A 20,470-nucleotide genomic window follows, 5' to 3' on the forward strand; every position below is an offset into this window, starting at 1 on the left:
TTTACAAAATTTGTTGGAATCTATCAAATTGAGAATAACTTACTATGTAAATATGACATCTTGGTTTCCTTTTGTTTTTCGTTTTGGTTTTTGACAAGTAGCAGTTTGTGACATGCATATGTAGCCATTTATGGACACATGTCTTATCTTCTCTGCATGCCTTTGGCAAAGTTCGATATCTCGAAGAGACGAATTTGCATCCGAACTCCATTTCATTTCGAGGCACAAGAATAAGAATAGTAACTCCGATGGTGAAGTTGTCGGCCTGAAATATTAGGCCCTGCGTATCACAAGGCCTGAAATACACAGGGTCTGATATTTCAGGCCCTGCGTATCACAGGGCTTCATATGCAGGCCCTGAAATTTTAGGCCCTGCGTACTCAGAGACAAGTTCGATGTGATCAAATAACACTCAGAGATAAGTTTTGTGACCAAATAAGGGAACTGCCAAGTTCAAAAAAAAAAAAAAGAGATTGAGGAGAGGATTGTGGAAATATTATCTTCCTCCCTTTGATTGCAGAATCAGCTTCAAGTTTTAGGAACTGAAACTTGAAGGAGTTTAAGCTTGGATCATGTAGAGTTTAGTTGAAGAGAGGATTTCATTTGGCACTATATTGATTGAAGTTAAAATTTAACCTGCAGCCGATCAGAAATCACAATCACAACACCATTTGGCACCAACAAGTTTCACTATTTTGAATCATTTGTAGCTTCCAGCAAATGTTTTTCTTTCAATTACAGAATCAGGTTCCCAACTCCCTCCTTCATACCCAATTTGTGTTAACTTGGAAACTATTCACAAGTCCGATCAGTCCTAGTGTAAAGAATATTAAATAATAAAATACTTTACATCATAGTATTCGATACTAATTAACAAGATGAATTAACAAAATAATATATAACAAAATGCTTCGCATCATCTAACAGTATTCAATACTAATTATCTTAACACAATTACAACATAAACATAATTCAAGATTCAAAAGTAGTTAACAATATAAACTAACAAACGAAATTTGTGTCCAGAATTACAAATATTTAGGTAGTTACATTACAACATCAACACTATTTAATACTAACTTGCCAGATGGAATAACAATCTGATCAGGATTACGGCTAAGAGAATCAAGTTCACCATCACTAATATCCAAATAAATTTCGGTACATTAATTATTCCCGGATAATGTCCATGAAATGCATTATGCTCACTTTCAATGTTAACCGATGACCTAGTATCGGTCGTCACCCACTTTTGTCATCCATGTTGCTCACGTCTGTAATAGTGTCTTCCAGGATTCTTGGTTGATCTAGAAACACATATAAATGTTCTTCGTCCGTAGTCCCTACATGTTATAGGTTCAAATCTTGTATTGTCGATATTGCTATAACTTGAGGATGCCATGAAATAACAACCCAATAAACAAATTTCCTTTACTTAGATTAAAAATAAATAATTTTATAACATTCGTATACTAAACAAACAAACTACAACATTCAGAGAGATTGTATGCTAAATCAATTGAGAAATATTTTAAACTTTTTATCACTAAAATGGCAAGAGAGTTTTATAGCGGCTTAATAAGTAAGAGATTGAAGATACAACTTCAAAATTAGGAGTGTTAACTTGAAATTACTCTTTTGCAATATTCCAACTCCTCCGCGGAATAGATGCATGAAACATACATGATATTAAAACGAACCAAAAAATTATTTAGTCCAACTATTTGATATTGGTTGACTCTATGGATCTTGTTCCTCCATCCAACTACATTGGCGGTCGGAAAACTATGTTAATCAAAGTTTTCTTGAGCTTACTCTTTATATTTTTGAACTTCAACTGATTCAATCTTACCACAAATCAATTGATTGTCTTCAATATGTCCAATTTAGCATCACAATAATGGTTCCAAATTGTTTAGTCAATACCGTCCAACTGAATTGACACTGTAACCTAATCAGTAACTTTGAGTTGTTAGAACATAGCAACAGACCATGATTGATTGGAATCAGAAACAAAATTCAACAAAAAAAAATCCACTTATGAGCATGAACAATGAGGTTGTTTCATTTCCTATCTACATGAGGAAGGAGAAAAAAGAGTATATAGTTGAGCTATTTAGGCTGAAAAACTAGAAATCTACGGATGTATAAACCAAATCCCCAAATAAAATCGCACTATCGAACCACAAAAACATGAAAACCCTTCAAGAACTTTAATTTTGTTGTTTTTTTAATCAAGCAAGAAATCTCACGGTGAAGTGCAGAGATGTAGTGCCAAGTCTGTTCGTACTTGCTATCGAACTCCTTGATGTACTCCGCAATGTCCTTCTCGAACGCCTGATTTCATACACCACCACAAAACTGACGACGAGATTAGTGTCGGAAAGTAGGCGAAGAAATTATAGCAAAGAAAATTTACGAAATAGAGGGCTTCGATTCCTTGGGAGGGAGAGGGAAGAAGAAGGAGGAGGCGCAGCTGAGTTAGCGCGAGGGAAGGAGAAGAGAGTTAGGACAGGGATGGGGACTGTGGGCTTCGCTGTGTTAGCTGACTAACGGGAGCAGGTTTCGGGAGAGGTATGAAGAACGTCGAAGAAGGAGGAGGAGGAGAGTTAGGGCACGGGAGGAGGGGTTGCGAAAAAACGGAAGGGGAGGAGGAGAGTTAGGGCACGAGTCACGAATGGGGAAGATTACAAAAGGCCTTGTCTGCGATTTTTTATCCTACGTGGACTTGGCAACGAATGATGTCACCTCAGTCGCGAAGCAAATTCGCTGAGAAAATTCGCTGCGAGCATCATTACTCTTTATGCAATATAGTTTTTGTTTATTAAAGTATTTGTCTTAATTAAAGTCGAAATTCTCAAGAAGGATATTCTTATATTTTCAGGGTAATTCACCTCTCTCTTGCCAGCTGCACGGAATTACAATGTATAATTTATGAGGTCAATTTATAACAACCGCTAAGTAATTAGGGATAGGAGTTTTTTTTTTTCAAAGGCATATATCCGTTGAGAATTAATTTTTATAGTAAATATGCCATCTTGAATCAATTGGATGGAAAAAGAAAGAGTAAAATTTTTTCCCAAAGACTCACAATAGTCGACAAACAGTTCAAGTAAACTTCATAATATATTTATGTAACATGAGAACGAATAAAGAGATCCACCCCATAAAATTCTTTAATTTATTGTTCCCTCAACTAAGATTAATAAAGGTATAACCCTTTTGAAAAATCAATGAGATTTTTTATTTAATTCAAATAACTTATCGACAACAAGATACATGAACAAAGCACACAACAAGAGTTCAAAACTATATATAAAAAGATAAAGATATTTAGAAAGTAACTTATACATTTTCTAAACATTGAAACAAAAATATACAACTCAAGTGTAACTTTCATAGTCCTTGACACAATCATAGACAAAAAAATGTAGCTAAGTTCTCTTAAACAACATCAGCCTATCGACGATGCGACGAAGAACAAGTCAAAAAACAATGACTCTAAGATAAAAGAAACCTCCTGTTTTCTGTAAGATAAATGTAATGTATATATCGAATCATGATCATAGATAAAGAAAACAATACGGCAATTCACCCAAGTAGATATGATTAGTCTTCTTCTACGAAGACTTTATAAATGAAGTCGCGAAATCGCTTTGAGTATTGTCTAGGATCAACAGCTGATATAGAGGTTGGATCATACTGAAAAGATTTGTAAGCATGTTCAAGCTTCTTGCTGATATCATAATCTTGGAGAATATCTATAATGCCAAAGTATAAAACCACATCATGAAACTCCCCTGTTGGTTCAAAATTCAGAAATGATTCAGGATCATTTTTTCGAACTATCGATTCGACCTTAGCCGGCATATTTGCACCTAGTTTTGTAGATTCCCACCTGCAATGCCATATAATTAAAATTAACATACTTAATTCTACAACCACAAATTATGAATTTTATTTAGGTAATCATTTGATCCAAATGATATTTAAAATAAATTAGTTATAATATTAAGGCATCAAAGCATACTGTGTTGCATCACAAGGAAGTTGATCCATATCAGCTCTAGAAAGGCGAGGAGTAGCTCCAGTGTTGGTGTTAATTGCCTCAGTAGAAACTGTGTTTGAAAAATATTAAATAAACAAAAACAATAGAAAATCATCATATAAATTCCATTGTACTATTTTTAAAAAAAAAAAAAAAAACTTGTGTGAGATTTTTGTTAGAAATTAGCAACCCTCATTTTCTTGGGAGACGGATGTTTCACTAAAATGAACTCCCACTAAGAGACTGTAATCCATAATTCTCTCTTGCTCCAACAATTCGCAGTCTCGATCAACTTGCCTATAAAAATCAACACAATGTGTAAGAATTCTTCAAACAGATTGAAGAAGAAGAGAGTGTTAATACTTGTGAAATTCCTGGAACCAAGATTTTTGCAGTCGAAATATAAAATTCAGGTCAAGGTCTTTGAGAGTAGTGTTCTCATCAATTTCTGCCTCAGGTTTATCTGTCGTACGACCGTGAGAAGATCCCTTGAGGTCGAAACGCCTATGGATAGAATTCTCGGTGCAGAAGAGGTTACCCATTATGACAAATCGAACCTAATCAGAAAGTAATTAACTCGATTAACTACTTTGGTTTCAGAAAGAGTTTAGTGTTTTTGATCAACAAATCGACCTTTCTCTGAGTAGCCCCAGTAAGTTTGACACAATGCAAGCCGAAGAACTTGGTCACCAAAGTGTTTTCGAAAGCTCGAACATGGTTATAGTATGCCGGAAGCATCCTTAGAAGAACCTGCAACGAACCCAATTGTAGAGGAAAATACAACATTGAAGGTGTTATTTTAATTTGGTTGCACAAGCTCCATCACCATTTTGCTTGTTCTTACTGCTTTTGGCCAAATAAAAGATCTCCATATAATTAATGGCATAAAACCAATTACTAACATGAGAAATCTGCTAATTAAGGAAGGTTTACATAAAAGGTGCCGACTTACTTTTACTTCAGATTTCTTCATTGTCTTGATCATGTATTTATCATCATTCGTAAGGTAAAAAAAGCTTCCACTTTTCCCAGGAGATGAAAGCTCTCGCAGAGCATCGTTTCCACATATTGAAAGCATATAATCAGCTGGATCAACCATGAATAGCTTGCGAAGTGTCCTGAACACTCATTAAATAAAAAATCCTGTCTGAATCAATTCATGCTTCAAGCTAGGAGGAGTTTGAGGGAGGCAAATTAAACCTGAAAACTAGAGGACAGTAGTCCTTCCACTTGAAATCAGAACAAGGGTGTGGGGGTGTATGTTTGGTTCCCTCTGGTGGAAACCTTGTCCATATCTTTTCTTTAGGGTCAAATGAAGGTGTCTTGAGGTCAAGTGACTTGGGTTCAGGGAGTTTCCCCACTGCATGCCTACACCAAAGTAATAATAATATTTTGTGAATATTTCAGAAAAACAACGTGAACAAATCAATAATTTCCTTTTAATTAATTACCTGATTCCGAGTTGGAGATTGAGCATCAGTTCATACTTCTGATGGCCTTTCGATATTGCGTCACCTTGCTTCTTTGCCTGATCCTTAGCCGGCAACCTCGTCGGGAGGATCCTCCCTATGCCCCTCGATTCCACTTGATATTCATCCATCTCGCCGGGAAACTCATCGGCACCTTTTGCTGTCCCTCCGACCTCACTTCTTCTAGGTTCTTCGTTCTCACCGTCACAACAGTTGGCGAGGTCATCCGCATACCAAAAGCCGCTTTTGCTTCCGATCCCACCTATGGTGTTGCTAGCATGGTGTCCGGGGAGCCCTCGCGGTGTCGCCCCGATGGCTGCCGCCGTCTCGATCGAAGCTCGCCGCCGCCTCGCCGGCAATTCTCCCGTCTTGGAGGATCGCCAGGCGGCTTGCTTTTGTGCCAGCTGATTATCGGCTTCCGTGCCGGGCCAATTCAGAGTCTTTTGGGATGGCAGAATAGAGACGTCTTCGATGTTGGAGACCTTGCAATCTCCGAGGCCGGCCGTGAAGATGACGTAGGGATCTCGGGCGGTCGGCGAGGAGGCCGTCGGGGACGGATGGTAGACACCTTTCTGCTGGAGGCTCCCGTTCTCCTTGCTCCAATTCCCGACGTAAAGCCCTCCGTCCGCCCACCTGAAGTTGCCATTCCCTTTGGGGAGGCCATTTTCCCATCCGCCGTCGTACCGATTCCCATTCCCCCACACGAGCGTGCCGCGGCCGTCCACGATGCCGGCCCGCCACTGCCCCACGTACTCATTCCCGTTCTTCCACACGTACCGCCCGTGCCCATCTTGCACGCCGCTTCGCCACTCGCCGTCGTAGTAGTCGCCGCTGGCGAAGGACTTCACGCCGTGGCCGTGCTTGAGGTTAATGGACCAGGTGCCGCGGTAGGTGTCGCCGAGCGCGCCGATGTAGGTGCCGTAGCCGTCCATGAACCCGGCCTTGAACTCGCCTTCGTAGGTGGCGCCGGAGGGCCACGAGAACTTGCCCTTGCCCATCGTCTTCCCGTTGTGCCACTCGCCTTCGTACATGCACCCGTCGGTCCAGAGGTACTTGCCCTGCCCGTGCGGCACGCTGCCGCACCACTGCCCGGTGTAGAAGTCGCCGGTGGAGAGAACGCGCTCGGCGTGGTAGACAGAGCCCGTCTCGTCGTTCCCCACCGGCGTACTCGGGGCGTTATTGTCACCGGAAGAGACATCGAGCTGGTCGTCGCCGGGGAGAATCGACATGGACGCCGAAGCGACGCTGCGACGGCGATGGTGCTGCGTATTCTGTTGCTTCTCCTGGTGAAGAGTAGCAGCAGTCTTGCGGATGGTGGACTCCCAGGCCTTGACGAGCTGGTTGTCCTTGAACATTCTCTAGCTAGTTTTTCATCTCGCTCTCTTCTCCTTCGCCATGGGATGGATCGTCCCTCGACCTACAACTAGCTAATTTTCTTCCATCCTTCCTCTTGCCTTGTAAATGATCACAAATCTAAGGGAAGCGGGAATGATGGTGCCGTGTAGAGGATAGATCCTAGAATAGGAGTCCCGATATGAGCTCCAAACCAAACATGTGGAACCAGGGAAACATGATCGAACAAGAATACCTACGGCTCATCCCTCTTAATTGAGCTAAATTATCAATTAAAAAAAATTATTAAACTGGACTGCCAATTGGAATACGGATTGTGCTCGGGCTGAGCAGGCCCAAACGCTCATGGTTCATGATAAAGGCTTGGGCTTGCGACGACCATGCAGCAGGACCAACAATCCGAACGCCCAGGTCAGGCCCACGGGCAGTAGCTCCCTAACGTTAACATCTCAAAAGAAGTACAAAAAAATTAAAAAAAAAATGCTCGACCTAATCTGTTTACTTTTTTTTAGTTTTTTTATCATCTCTTTATGCTTTTGAATTCGTTGTTATGTTGCGTTTTGGGTACTCTTTTTTTCTCTAAAAAACATGTCACCGTTTAAAACAACACAGCGACAGCAAACTAATGCTATTAAAAACCCACTCTTGCTGACCTACCGCCAATAATTCCCTTCAGCTAATGCGGCATTAGGTCCGTGAGCTGGTCGAGCACACCTATCCAACTGCGGTGGTTTTAAAAACGTCCGGTCAGTGAATTCGATCGTCCACTGGCTCATGCCTTTAGAAGAATAAAGCCGATCCGAGTCAGGCAGCAACGTTCGGGAAAGCAAAGCCTTGGCTTTCAGGTTTTAACCGTTCAACGCGTCACGCATTATTTTTTTTTACCGTTTGCTTGTGAATGTTGACCTCTTCGGGTTTAATGGTCGGTAGGTGAAGCGTTCATCGCGTAAACATCCTCATGAATTGTACTGTCTCAGAAGCCACCTCGTTGGTTCGTCGTCTTCCTTCGTCGTCATCACTAGATCATCGGAATCCAAATTAAAGGGATCGGTTTGTATGTGGAGGTCTTCGCTACTTCCGCCTCAGGGTCGCGAAGGGGTATGAATCGCCAGCAGAGGGCCATCGCCGCCGCCGTCTTGACGCCGCAGGTGAAGTCGACGACGGAGAAGGAAAGGAAGAGCAACTCCTTCCACCGTCTGTTCCCTTTGCTGCTCCTCACGCTCTATGCGCTCGCGTCGGTTGTTCGACTCGCTTTTTCGTCCCCATTTCCTTCCTCCTTCGTGCAGACATCCGCTTCTTCTTCTTCTACATGTAAGAATTACTAAATTCCGCTTCTAAATTACGCCGTTCCCAATTCGAATTTCAATTTCAATCGCCTCGTATCTAGTTTCCGCAGAATCGAGGCAAGAGTCGGAATCTTTGAAGACGCATGTTCCGTCGGAGACCCACCGCCTCGAGGCCTACGAAGAAAATCCGGTGGCGGCGGCGGCGCCCCCTTGTTCTTCTTTCATCGATGGTAACGAAACTCAGAGAAAGATAATTTCACTAGGAAAACTGGCGTCGTTGTCGGTCGACTTATCCGCCCGCCTGCCCTGATTTGTGCCCTTTTTTGTTTGTTGCTTTATTGATCGTGAAGGAACCGCCGAGAGCAGAGACGAAGCGGCAGCGGCGTTCGTTTGCTGCGACCGGAGCCACATCCGGAGCGACCTCTGCTACGCGAGGGGCGACATCCGCACCGACTCCGCTTCCTCGTCCGTACTGGTGTACGGGATGAAGTCGTCGGCGGAGAGGGTTCGGCCGTACACGCGGAAGTGGGACGCGGCGATCACGAGGACGATCCAGGAGATCTCGATCCGCCCGGGGAACGACAGCGGCGGCAGCCCGAGGAGATGTGACGTGCGGCACGAGGGCGTGCCGGCGCTGCTGTTCTCCAACGGCGGCTACACCGGCAACCTGTACCACGAGTTCAGCGACGGGCTGATCCCGCTGTACGTGACGGCGCAGCGGTTCCGGGGGGAGGTGGTGCTGGTGGTGGCGGAGTACCGGCCGTGGTGGATGGCTCGGTACCGCCCTCTACTGGAGCGGCTGACCAATTACCAGATTGTGGATTTCAGCCGGGACAGGCGCGCCCATTGCTTCTCCGAGATGATCGTCGGCCTGCGCATCCACGGGGAGCTCATCATCGACCCGTGGCTGATGCCAAACGGTAAGTTTCCGGCCATCTCCTCTCTATTAAATTCCGAAGATTATAAAATGATAGTTATACCTCACACATTATTGAAATTCTTTCTGATTATACTTTACATTGTTTAAACTATTTCTAATACCTAATAATTTTTGTTCATTGTATGTTTAATAAATAACTTTATTATTTTATATGAAAAAATTATCTATTAATTTATTAGGCTGAACCATTAATTTAAACTCCTCTGTTGGCTCATATCTCACCATCTAGGAAAATTAGGATATTGCAACTTGATCGCAATGGTGAGTCGTACTTCATCAATCAACATGCTTTACATATCCAAGATCTATTTGTTGATTGGGAATTTCACATTCATTGAGTCGAAGATGCATCTTCTGTGATTCTTAGAGAGTTATAAAAGAACAGATGTTTAAAAAAAAAAGAAGTAACTTTTGTGTTCTCTTTGTCGACATAATTATAAAAATGGAACTACTGATAGTTTTCATTTCCCTTGTGCTACATGAGTTTTAATTATTTCTCTTACTTATCCCTCCTTTTCCTTTTCTTTATCTTCTGCACAAGCACGAGGACATGTCTATGTTGTAGGAATTTCAATTAACAAGCTAAATTTTTTAATTCCTTTCGTTTATTTCTATCTTATTCATTTAAAACTAGATTAACGATGCATTCCCGTTCATTACTCTTTCCAACTAAACACATTGTAATTGGACTATTTACACAAATCTTAGAAAAGCGAGCAGCTGGAATTCCACTCTGCAAGCAAATCAATTGAGGAGGCGTGATTCCTACGGGAACAGAACATGCCGGGGTTCTGAGCAGTGCTGACAATCACGCACACCGACACGAGGATTAGGAATCGAGTGAGAGAGATTTCACCCAAATAATCTCCTGCGTGCAACGGAATGTCACGCACGCTCCCCGCTTTAGTCTGCCTGCCTCATCTGATTCATACATGGCAAAGCAGCGCACTGGATGATGAGGCAAATAAAATTAGCCGGAGGGTTCCTCTCCAGTCTCCACTGTCTAAAAATATTTATTTTGACGGAAGTAGCTCAACTACCTCCCTTTCATGGTCACTTAATTTACCAGTAGGTCCCTTCATTTAATAAGCACGACAACACGTGAGACAGCAGGAGTAGCAGTGACTATCTCAGTCCATCTAAAAGAGTGGCATTTACGGAGGGATATGAAATCTCGACCCCTTTCTGGTTCTCTGGATGGACCAACCTGTCCCATTTCTTGAACACATTCACTCCTTCGAGGGATATAACGAGATCTTGGAAGGACCAAAAATTCGGTCCCGACTTCCCCTTTGGCAGTGTGTTCTGTTCGCGAGATGCATGACTTGAGAATTTGTTTAGAATTTCCCCTTTCTATTTCAAGATTTTTTGTTAGTTTTAAACTGCAGTGGATATCTGTGTGACGATGCAGGTAATGGTATCCGGGACTTCCAGGCTCTCGTTCACGAAGGCTACGACGCCGTGGCCCAGTCGAGGCCCTCGCTGCCGGCCGCGGAGTCGCCACCGTTCCTCCGGCCCCTGGTCCAGTCCACGCGCCGCGAACCGCCCGGCCGGTGCTCGCGCGGCCGGCGGCCGAGGATCGCGGTGTTCGTGCGCAAAGGCTGCCGGGCGCTGGTGAACCAGCGGGAGCTGGTGCGGGCGTGCCAGCGAACCGGGTTCGATGTCCAAATCATCGAGCCGAAGCGAGACACTCCCTTGGACGTGATCCACCGCGCCCTCGTCCCCGCCGACGTCATGCTCGCCGTCCACGGCGCCGCCGTGACGCACTTCCTCTTCATGCGCCCATCGTCGGTGCTGATACAGGTGGTGCCGCTGGGGTTGGAGAAGCCGGCCGAGGAGTTCTACGGCGAACCGGCTCGACGGCTGGGGATGGAGTACGTAGCCTACAATATCACGCCCGAGGAGAGCACCTTGTTGAAGCTTTACGACCGGCGCAGCCCCGTCCTGGTCAACACCAACCTCATCACCAACAGGGGGTGGCTGGAGATGAAGAAGATCTACCTCGATAAGCAAAATGTCAAACTGAATCTTACAAGATTCGGTAAGCTTCTTGCTAAAACGTACAGCCATGTTTGTGGAGCACGAGGAATCGAATGATACAGAACACATTGTTTTGTAATTGATACGCTCCCATTCTTTTGTTCGTTTGACGATTTAATTATTAAAGGAAGAATTGGATGGCAAATTGGTTGATAAATTCTGTATATTCTAATCAGATGATTCTGAATTTCCCACTGCTGGAATCAGAATTTAGGATCGAATTTGACCCCTGGAAAAGGAAAATCAGAAGTGAAAAAAGGTGAAAACTTTTCTAGAGTTCAGAACTGAGAACAAATGGCATAGGGATGTTTGATTTTTTCAAATTCTGTTCCATTTTCGGTAAAAGTGTTTTCCATTTTTTCCTTACATGTAAAGGCAAAAATAAAATTTTGAACCAAATTCAAATTTCGAAACGGTAGCACAGTGGCAACGCTCCGGAATCTACGAACTTAGAAACCCTACACGCCCCCATTTCTTCGCATCTCCGATTCCGAAATCTGAATTCCATCTGCGATCATTCCAGATTCAATGGAAGAAGAAGCTCTCTTGTCGCTCTCGTCTCCTGGCGCTTCCATGCCAGCCTCGTGAAGATTCAGCAGAGGAAACGTCGGAGAATAAGAGGCAAGAATCAATCGACAATATCTTCAAGGTAATGAATCTTTTTTTTTTCCTTCGATCGAAACGTTTTCTTTTCCCAATTCTCGTATGCGATCAGAGAAGAATGCCCCTTATCGTCTCCGATTCTCAAGGCGGTCTCTCCCTATTGTCTGCGCTGCTTTTTATTGGTAATGATCTACCTACGTCCGCATTCCCAACATTTCTTTCACAGGTTTTGACACTCATGGAGACTAATCAAGGGATAAGGGGTGAGTGTCAAAACCTGCAAAAGAAATGTTGCGAGGAATGCGTGCCTAAATAAGACATCTTGAAGATAGAAGTACACTGACGAGCGTGAAGAGAGAAAGAGGTTGTACAATGAGGGCATAGAGCTCAAGAGTAACATCAGAGTGTTCTGCAGGTATAGGCCTATGAGCTCGGTGTTGGTTGCTACTCGGAAAGTCTAGAGGTTTCACTGTACAAAAATTTTGTACAAAGGTCTGAACCTTTTCCTAGCTACCATGTGTTCTTTTAAATTAAATTTTGGATCGCCTGCGGAACTTAACACGTTTGATCCAAAACTTAATCTATTTGTTCTTTTAGGTTTTGACTTGGATCTCCTGCGGAACTTAACACGTTCGACCCAAGTCACCTTAAGTTATTAACTCCATTAAATATTAATTTCCATAATCGGTTCCCAGTACTGACGTGGCGAGGCACATGGCCTTCTTGGATATGGGAGCAACCACCACCGACTAGACAAAACCTTTTATAGAAAGCTAATATTTAATTTCCTAAAATAACTTTAGGTTAACCGAAAAGAACAATCAAATCACAAGGACAAGAAAAACAAAAGAACACTATATCGAAAATAAATTCGAAACTCTAGAATCGTATGCCTCTTGTATTTAGTATTATTTCCAAAAATAACTAGTATGATGCGGAAAGAAAAATTACTAGTTATACCTTTTAGAAAAACCTCTTGATCTTCTACCGTATTCCTCTTCTAACCTCGGACGTTGTGTGGACAACGATCTTCCGAGATGAGAACCACCAAGCACCTTCTTCTTCCTTACAAGTTTCGGCCACCACAATTCTCCAAGAGAAGTAGAGGTCCGGCCACCACCACCAAGCTCCAAGGGATGCAAGAAACAAAACCACCTTTCTCTCCTTCTTCTCCTAGCTAGAACCGGCCACCATCAAGAGCTCCAAAAGAGAGGTTGCCGCCGGCCATAAGAAGAAGAGAAGAGGAAGAAGCTAGGGCCGGCCACCAAGGAGGAAAAAAGAGGAGAAGAAATAATAGAGGTTGTTCATCTTGAAGCCTTCTCTACCCCCTCTTTTATAATCCTTGGTCTTGACAAATAAGGAAATTTAATTAAAAACTTCCTTAATTATTTTGCCATGAAAAAGAAAATTTTATTTAATTAAAAATAATTTCCTTTTTACAAATACAATGCATTCCACAAATCAAGGAAATTTTAATTCACACAAGAATTAAAACTTCCTAATTTGCTTTCAGAAATTTATAAAAATTTCTCAAATAATTTTTCCCTTCATGGTGGTTAATAAAAAGGAAATTTTATAAATTAAAATATTTCTTTTAAACATGTGGATAAAAAGAAAGTTATCTCTAAAAATTAAAATCTCTTTTAATCTACAAATAAGGAAAGATATCAAATCTTTTCTTAATCTTTTGTAGAAACTTATAAAAGAGAATATTTAATTTTAAACTCTCTTTTAAATCATGAACATGATTAAAATTGAAAGTTTTCTTAAGATTTAAAATCCTCCTTTAATCAACAAATAAGGAAAGATTTCAAATTTTAAACTCTCTTTTAAACATGTAGATGATTTACAAATAAGGAAAGTTTTTACCAAAAATTAAAACCATCCTTTAATCTACAAATAAGGAAAGAGATTAATCTCTTCTCTTAATCTTTTGTAGAAAGTTATAAAAGGAAATTTTTAATTTTTTAAACTCTCTTTTAAAAACATGATATCCACATAAGAAATAATTTTAATAAAAATCCTTTTAATATTCTAGTGGTAGTACAGTAGTAAGAAGGTTGGTCTTTACAGCTCATCCACTTGGACTTGGCGGCCCTAGCTTGGGTTCCAAGCTAGCTTGGCCGACCCCATTGGATGGGTAAGAAGGTGGGTATCACGGTGGGTATAAATCTCTATATACTAGAGGCTACGATAGGGACCGAGAGGAGGAATTGGTTTTGGTCTCCGATGAAATTAAGCATCCCGTGTTCGACACACAACTTAATTTCATCAATAATAATTCATTCCACTAAAGAACTATTATTGAACTACCGCACCAATCCCAAATTACATTTTGGGCTCCTTCTTATTATGAGTGTGTTAGTCTCCCTGTGTTTAAGATAACAAATGTCCACTAATTAAGTAAGTTACTGACAACTCACTTAATTAATATCTAGTTCCAAGAGTAGTACCACTCAACTTCATCCTCATGTCGGACTAAGTCCACCTGCAGGGTTTAACATGACAATCCTTATGAGCTCCTCTTGAGGACATTCTCAACCTAGTATCTCTAAGACACAGTTTCCTTCTATAATCAACAACACACACTATAAGTGATACCATTTCCCAACTTATCGGGCTTATTGATTCATCGAACTAAATCTCACCCATTGATAAATTAAAGAAATAAATATCAAATATATGTGCTTGTTATTATATCAGGATTAAGAGCACACACTTCCATAATAACCGAGGTCTTTGTTTCTTTATAAAATCAAGATAAAAGAAACGACCTCAAATGGTCTACTCAATACACTCTAAGTGTACTAGTGTAATTATCTAGTCAGATAAACGATACCTAATTACACTACGACCTTCAATGGTTTGTTCCTTTCCATTTTGGTGGTGAGCTACTGTTTATAATTTATAAGGTGCCGATAACATGATCCTCTGTGTGACACCACACACCATGTTATCTACAATATAAATTAATTGAACAACTACATTTATCACAAATGTAGACATTTGACCAATGTGATTCTTATTTCTAGATAAATGTTTATACCAAAAGCTAGGCTTTTAGTATACACTCTAACAATCTCCCACTTATACTAAAAGACTAAGTTGCCTGCTGCCATACATCTGATTCCTAACCCTTCAACATGTCCATCAAAAGCTCTTGCCTTAAGGACCTCGGTGGAAGGATCTATAGGTCATCACCGGATGCAATCTAGGCAGCAACTTCTCCTCGTTTATACGATTTCTCGTATTGGGTGGTACTGCGCTCTTTGTGTTTACTTGCCTTTATAGACTTATGGTTTCTTGAGTTTGCTACCGCACCAATATTATTACAATAAATCGTAATAATCTTTGGACAAACGAAATCATATCTAAGTCTATCTTGAGATTATTGAGTCATTCAGCTTTTATAGCTACCTCAGAGGCTTGCCATATACTAAGCTTCTATGGTGGAGTCCAGAAAAACACCTATGCTTATCACTCTTCCATAGTTATGACTTTACCTCCTAAAGTAAACACAAAACCCCGAGGTTGACTTATTATTGTCCCTATCTGATTGAAAGTCAAAATCCATGCAACCCACAAGGACCAAATTAACTGTCTTGTAAGCTAGCATATAATCTCTAGTGCCTCTAAGGTACTACAATATATGCTTTACTGCAGTCCACTGTCCTTGTCCAGGGTTACTTTGATATCTGCTAACTATGCCTTTGGCAAAACAGATTTCTGATCTCGTGCATAGTATACATTAGGCTTTCAACAGCCGTAGCATAAAGAATTGCCTATATTTCCTTTATCTCCTTTGATGTCTACAGAGACATATCTTTAGATAAAGTTACTCCATCCTGAAAAGGTAAGAAACTTTTCTTGGAGTTTTGTATGCTTAAAACGAACAAGGATTTCTCCGATGTATGAAGCTTGGGATAAGTAAAATATTCTTTTCTTGCGATCCCTTATTACTTTGATCTCAAGAATATATACTTTCTCCCAAGTCCTTTATATCGAATTGTTTGGACAATCATACCCTTACTTCTGACAACATTTTGATATTATTTCCAACTACCAAAAATGTTATCTAAGTATAGTACAAAAATTACCACCACGTTTCCATCACATCTTTTGTATACACAAGACTTATCCGGTTACTAAATCCATAGATCTGGATTACTTTGATAAATCGGATATTCTAAGACCTTGAAGCTTTGCCTCAGTCCATAGACTGATTGAGCTTACACACAAGATGCTCTTAGCCCTTTGCAATGAACCCTTCTGGTTGCTTTATATTGATGTTTTCTTCAAGACTTCCATTAAGGAATGCTGTCTTGACATCCACTTGCCAAATAGATAAAAGAATCCGGATAGACTTAAGCATGACTACCAGTGAAAAAGTTTCCTTTTTCATCAAGCCTTGCTTTGAAAGTTACTACCTTCCTGTCTATCCCTCTTTTCCTATTATAGACCTTTTACACCCAACGGCTTTTACACCATTTGGTGATTCTACAAGCTTCCAGATTTTATTAGAATACATATATTCTAATTCTTTTATTCATTACTCTTTGCCAAGATGCTGCATCTTTATCTTGGAGTGCTTCATCATATGACCGGAGATCAGGTTCATGTCCTCCAGGGATCGAGTCCAAAAACTCTCCCAAAACATAAATCTTTTTAGGTTGCCTAACAACCCTCCCACTACGATGAGGCACTTTCTGCAATTGTGTATCATTTGTGATACGTGTTGCAGTTTCTTGTGATATTTCATCTTGTACAGTTGGTACTAGATTAGACATGTCCTTTATTATTTCCTTAAGAACAAATTTACTTATGGGCATGAGGTTTATTACATAGTCCTTTTCTAAAAATCGGTTATTGATGCTAACAATAACCTTCTGATTTTTAAGACTATAAACCTACTTTCATTTCTCTAGGATAACCCACAAACAAGTGAATTCCTGTCCAACTTATCATTGTCTCTCTTTAGCATATGTGCTGGACTATCCGAATCCGAATATGCTTCAAAATAGGCTTACACCTATTCAGCAATTTTATATGAGTAGAGAGTTCTAACTTGGAAGGTACTATGTTCACTTTCGTTATCAGAGTTTATCCTTAAAACAAATTTGGTAATTTTCTAAATAACTCATCATCTATCTAATTATTTCATAAGAGTCCTTTACCTTCTTTCTACTACACCATTCTGTTGGGGTGTACCAGGTGCAGTTAGTTGGGATTGAATCCCTACTTTTGATAAGTGACTCCTAAATTCTCCCAAGAGGTACTTGCCACTACGATCTTACCATAGTGACATTTACTTTAACATTTCTCCGCATCAACCTTGTACTCTTTGAACTAATCAAAGTACTTAGTATTGCGGTACATTAAGTAAATTTATTTGTATATTGAATAGTTGTCTATAAAATAGACAAAATATTCAATACTACCTCTTGTCTGGATAGTTATAGGATCACACAAATCAGAATGAACCGATTTCAACATATCTTTGACTCCATGCCCCTTGGATTTAAAAGCTTCTTGGTTATTTTCCTTCCAAGTAAGACTCGCAGGTTGGAAATATTTCCACTACCAATGAACCCAAAAGTTCATTAGCTACCAATGAATCCTACTTAAGTTAATATAACCTAGCCTTAGATGTCAAAGATATAATTGGTTCATTTTTTAAGGTTGCTTTCTCTTAAGTTAGAAGATGTGTTATTAATTTCCATTTGTTGCATCATGGGAGTTATTGGATTATAAATTGTCAACCAATCATACCAGAATAGATAACTTGCCTATTTTTCTTGATAACAACTTTGTTATCAAAATAGACACAATATCTATTCTATAATAGTTTAGAAACTAAAATCAGGTTCTTTCTAAACTTAGTATGTAAAGACAATTCCTAATAATCCAAATTTTATTCCTATTAGAGAATAAACCTCTCCCACTGCAACAGCTGCTACTTTTGCAGTAGTGCCCATGTGGACGGTGTTTTTTATTTTCATTTAGTTGTTGGGTATCCTGGAACCCTGCAATGAATTGCAGACATGATCAGTGGCTCCCATATCTACACACCAGGTACCGGTAGATAACTCCACTAAACATGTATCAACTAATGAATAAAATACACCTATATTGTTCTTAGTTCTAAGAGGACAGTCTACCTTAATGTCCAAATTCTATTTCCAATCAATTATAATTGGGACCACTAAGTCTATCCTAAAGTATATCGGCTAGGGATTGATCATCTTCCTAAGAATCACAAAAATATTTGGTTAAGACCAACTCCTTAAAAATCCCCATGAATTTTGTATGTCACGTTAGTGTGGACGTATACAAATTCAAAGAGGAAATTTTATTTAATTTTATTATCTCGTCAACCTTACTTTATGACGAATAAAATTAATAGTTGGTCTATCTTTAATCAAATATTTGGTCAAGACTCTAAATTTAAAATAATATTGATTCCTCTAACAATACTATTTAAATTTACCAACACCTCAAAACACCGTGAATTTTGCATGCCACGTTAGTGTGGACGTATACAAAATCAACATTTGTAAGAGGAGGGTTTTACCCATTAACTATCTTGTCAACGTAACTTTATGACAAATAAAATTATCTCAACACCGTTAATTTTGTATGCCACGTTAGTGTGGACGATACAAAATCAATCATTTGTAAGAGGGTTTTAACCCTTTAATTTTATTATCTTGTCAACCTAGTTTTATGACAAATTAATAGTTGGTTTCATTTGGTCACACAAATAATAACAATGACTCGATGGGGAGGATACTATTAGATGTATCTAAGTGTATACCATTACTTGACACTAAGTCCATTAATAAGATTATGCCCCTTCCGTTGGGGAAGATCACACGCTCTTAATTAACTTCCTATAGTCATCCAAAAATGGAAGTCTGTTCTAGTGATCCGCAAACAAGCTCATCCGTTATGGAGGAAGGCACTCAGAGCCAACGCGCAAGCTTGTTTGCATCACTTACAAACCAGTCATGGAGACCATGGGATTTACTTAAAAATCCCTCTCCCACTTAGTTATTTATTAATGAGGAATTTTAACTATGCTAGCCTACTAAACTTGTAAACTAACATGCACACACAGCACAATATAAAAGCAATAAATAGAAAATCTAATTTTCAACTATTATGGCTTTTATCTGTAGTTGTCCTCTGTGTGTTGTCATCCCAAGCTGCTGCCATATTTGGCCACCGCTACCGGGTCTAGCTGTCGCATCCATCTTGCTCCTAGTTCCGCTGCGCCTCTGGTCCTCAGAAGGTTCCACGCTTTGCAAGATTAGATCCGCGACATAAATAGAATTTTACATTTTTGATCCTATATTCCATAAAAGGAATGTACATGTATCTAGATCAAAAATAAAATCCTAATAAAACTAAATACAGCTCCTGCTGTATTTTATAATACAATCATGCACACACAATAAAATGCCCTTGACATGTCCAAGGGTCCAATCACACACATAATAACTATAAGTCATAATAGTTGGATCCTGCATCCACAAAGTTAGCACATCTTACTATTAACCTGCCTAAATTATGTATGACATGTGCATAATTAAACTAATACCAAATACACAGAGGCAAAACCCTAGCTCTGATACCAATTGTTGGTTGCTACTCGGAAAGCCTAGAGGTTCCACTGTACAAAAATTTTGTACAAAGGTCTGAACCTTTTCCTAGCTACCATGTGTTCTTTTAAATTAAATTTTGGATCGCCTGCGGAACTTAACACGTTTGATCCAAAACTTAATCTATTTGTTCTTTTAGGTTTTGACTTGGATCTCCTGCGGAACTTAACACGTTCGACCCAAGTCACCTTAAGTTATTAACTCCATTAAATATTAATTTCCATAATCGGTTCCCAGTACTGACGTGGCGAGGCACATGGCCTTCTTGGATATGGGAGCAACCACCACCGACTAGACAAAACCTTTTATAGAAAGCTAATATTTAATTTCCTAAAATAACTTTAGGTTAACCGAAAAGAACAATCAAATCACAAGGACAAGAAAAACAAAAGAACACTATATCGAAAATAAATTCGAAACTCTAGAATCGTATGCCTCTTGTATTTAGTATTATTTCCAAAAATAACTAGTATGATGCGGAAAGAAAAATTACTAGTTATACCTTTTAGAAAAACCTCTTGATCTTCTACCGTATTCCTCTTCTAACCTCGGACGTTGTGTGGACAACGATCTTCCGAGATGAGAACCACCAAGCACCTTCTTCTTCCTTACAAGTTTCGGCCACCACAATTCTCCAAGAGAAGTAGAGGTCCGGCCACCACCACCAAGCTCCAAGGGATGCAAGAAACAAAACCACCTTTCTCTCCTTCTTCTCCTAGCTAGAACCGGCCACCATCAAGAGCTCCAAGAGAGGTTGCCGCCGGCCATAAGAAGAAGAGAAGAGGAAGAAGCTAGGGCCGGCCACCAAGGAGGAAAAGAGAGGAAGAAGAAATAATAGAGGTGTTTCATCTTGAAGCCTTCTCTACCCCTCTTTTATAATCCTTGGTCTTGGCAAATAAGGAAATTTAATTAAAAACTTCCTTAATTATTTTGCCATGAAAAAGAAAATTTTATTTAATTAAAAATAATTTCCTTTTTACAAATACAATGGCCGGCCACACCATTCCACAAATCAAGGAAATTTTAATTCACACAAGAATTAAAACTTCCTAATTTGCTTTCGAAAATTT

At 40.1% G+C, this 20,470-nt stretch overlaps 2 protein-coding genes across 3 annotated transcripts; one reads left to right on the forward strand and one right to left on the reverse strand.

Annotated features, from left to right (window-relative positions):
• Positions 1-3,609: 3,609 nt before the first annotated feature.
• Positions 3,610-6,872, reverse strand: LOC122005167 (phosphatidylinositol 4-phosphate 5-kinase 6-like). Of its 2 annotated transcripts, none has more exons than XM_042560111.1 (9): positions 5,780-6,872; positions 5,500-5,677; positions 5,249-5,416; positions 5,001-5,166; positions 4,682-4,798; positions 4,412-4,605; positions 4,239-4,345; positions 4,031-4,085; positions 3,610-3,898 (listed from the first exon to the last, which is right to left on the reverse strand). In XM_042560111.1, the coding sequence occupies exons 1-9, from the start codon at positions 6,870-6,872 to the stop codon at positions 3,610-3,612; spliced, it is 2,367 nt and encodes a 788-aa protein (XP_042416045.1). The 2 variants fall into 2 exon arrangements, with proteins under 2 accessions (XP_042416045.1, XP_042416044.1); XM_042560110.1 differs by having other exon boundaries at positions 5,500-5,632; positions 5,696-6,872.
• Positions 6,873-7,807: 935 nt separating this feature from the next.
• On the forward strand, positions 7,808-11,293 carry LOC122005168 (xylan glycosyltransferase MUCI21-like). Its single transcript, XM_042560112.1, has 4 exons — positions 7,808-8,181; positions 8,258-8,386; positions 8,507-9,076; positions 10,508-11,293. Exons 1-4 carry the CDS (start codon positions 7,971-7,973, stop codon positions 11,191-11,193), a joined length of 1,596 nt encoding a protein of 531 aa, XP_042416046.1. The 5' UTR covers positions 7,808-7,970; the 3' UTR covers positions 11,194-11,293.
• The last annotated feature ends 9,177 nt before the right edge of the window (positions 11,294-20,470 follow it).

Source organism: Zingiber officinale, chromosome 7B (genome assembly GCF_018446385.1).
Source record: "Zingiber officinale cultivar Zhangliang chromosome 7B, Zo_v1.1, whole genome shotgun sequence".
NCBI lineage: Eukaryota > Viridiplantae > Streptophyta > Magnoliopsida > Zingiberales > Zingiberaceae > Zingiber > Zingiber officinale.

What these genes read in the sequence shown, in the direction of transcription:
- LOC122005167 (XM_042560110.1), bottom strand. Translation starts at nt 6,872, where the DNA reads ATGTTCAAGGACAACCAGCTCGTCAAGGCCTGGGAGTCCACCATCCGC. An exon ending in CTGGGGCTACTCAGAGAAAG is followed by an intron (nt 4,606 to 4,681) that starts GTCGATTTGTTG and finishes CTTTCTGATTAG; the next exon opens with GTTCGATTTGTCATAATGGG. An exon ending in CTTCCTTGTGATGCAACACA is followed by an intron (nt 3,899 to 4,030) that starts GTATGCTTTGAT and finishes ATGGCATTGCAG; the next exon opens with GTGGGAATCTACAAAACTAG.
- LOC122005168 (XM_042560112.1), top strand. Translation starts at nt 7,971, where the DNA reads ATGAATCGCCAGCAGAGGGCCATCGCCGCCGCCGTCTTGACGCCGCAG. An exon ending in TTGTTCTTCTTTCATCGATG is followed by an intron (nt 8,387 to 8,506) that starts GTAACGAAACTC and finishes TTGATCGTGAAG; the next exon opens with GAACCGCCGAGAGCAGAGAC. An exon ending in CCCGTGGCTGATGCCAAACG is followed by an intron (nt 9,077 to 10,507) that starts GTAAGTTTCCGG and finishes GTGACGATGCAG; the next exon opens with GTAATGGTATCCGGGACTTC.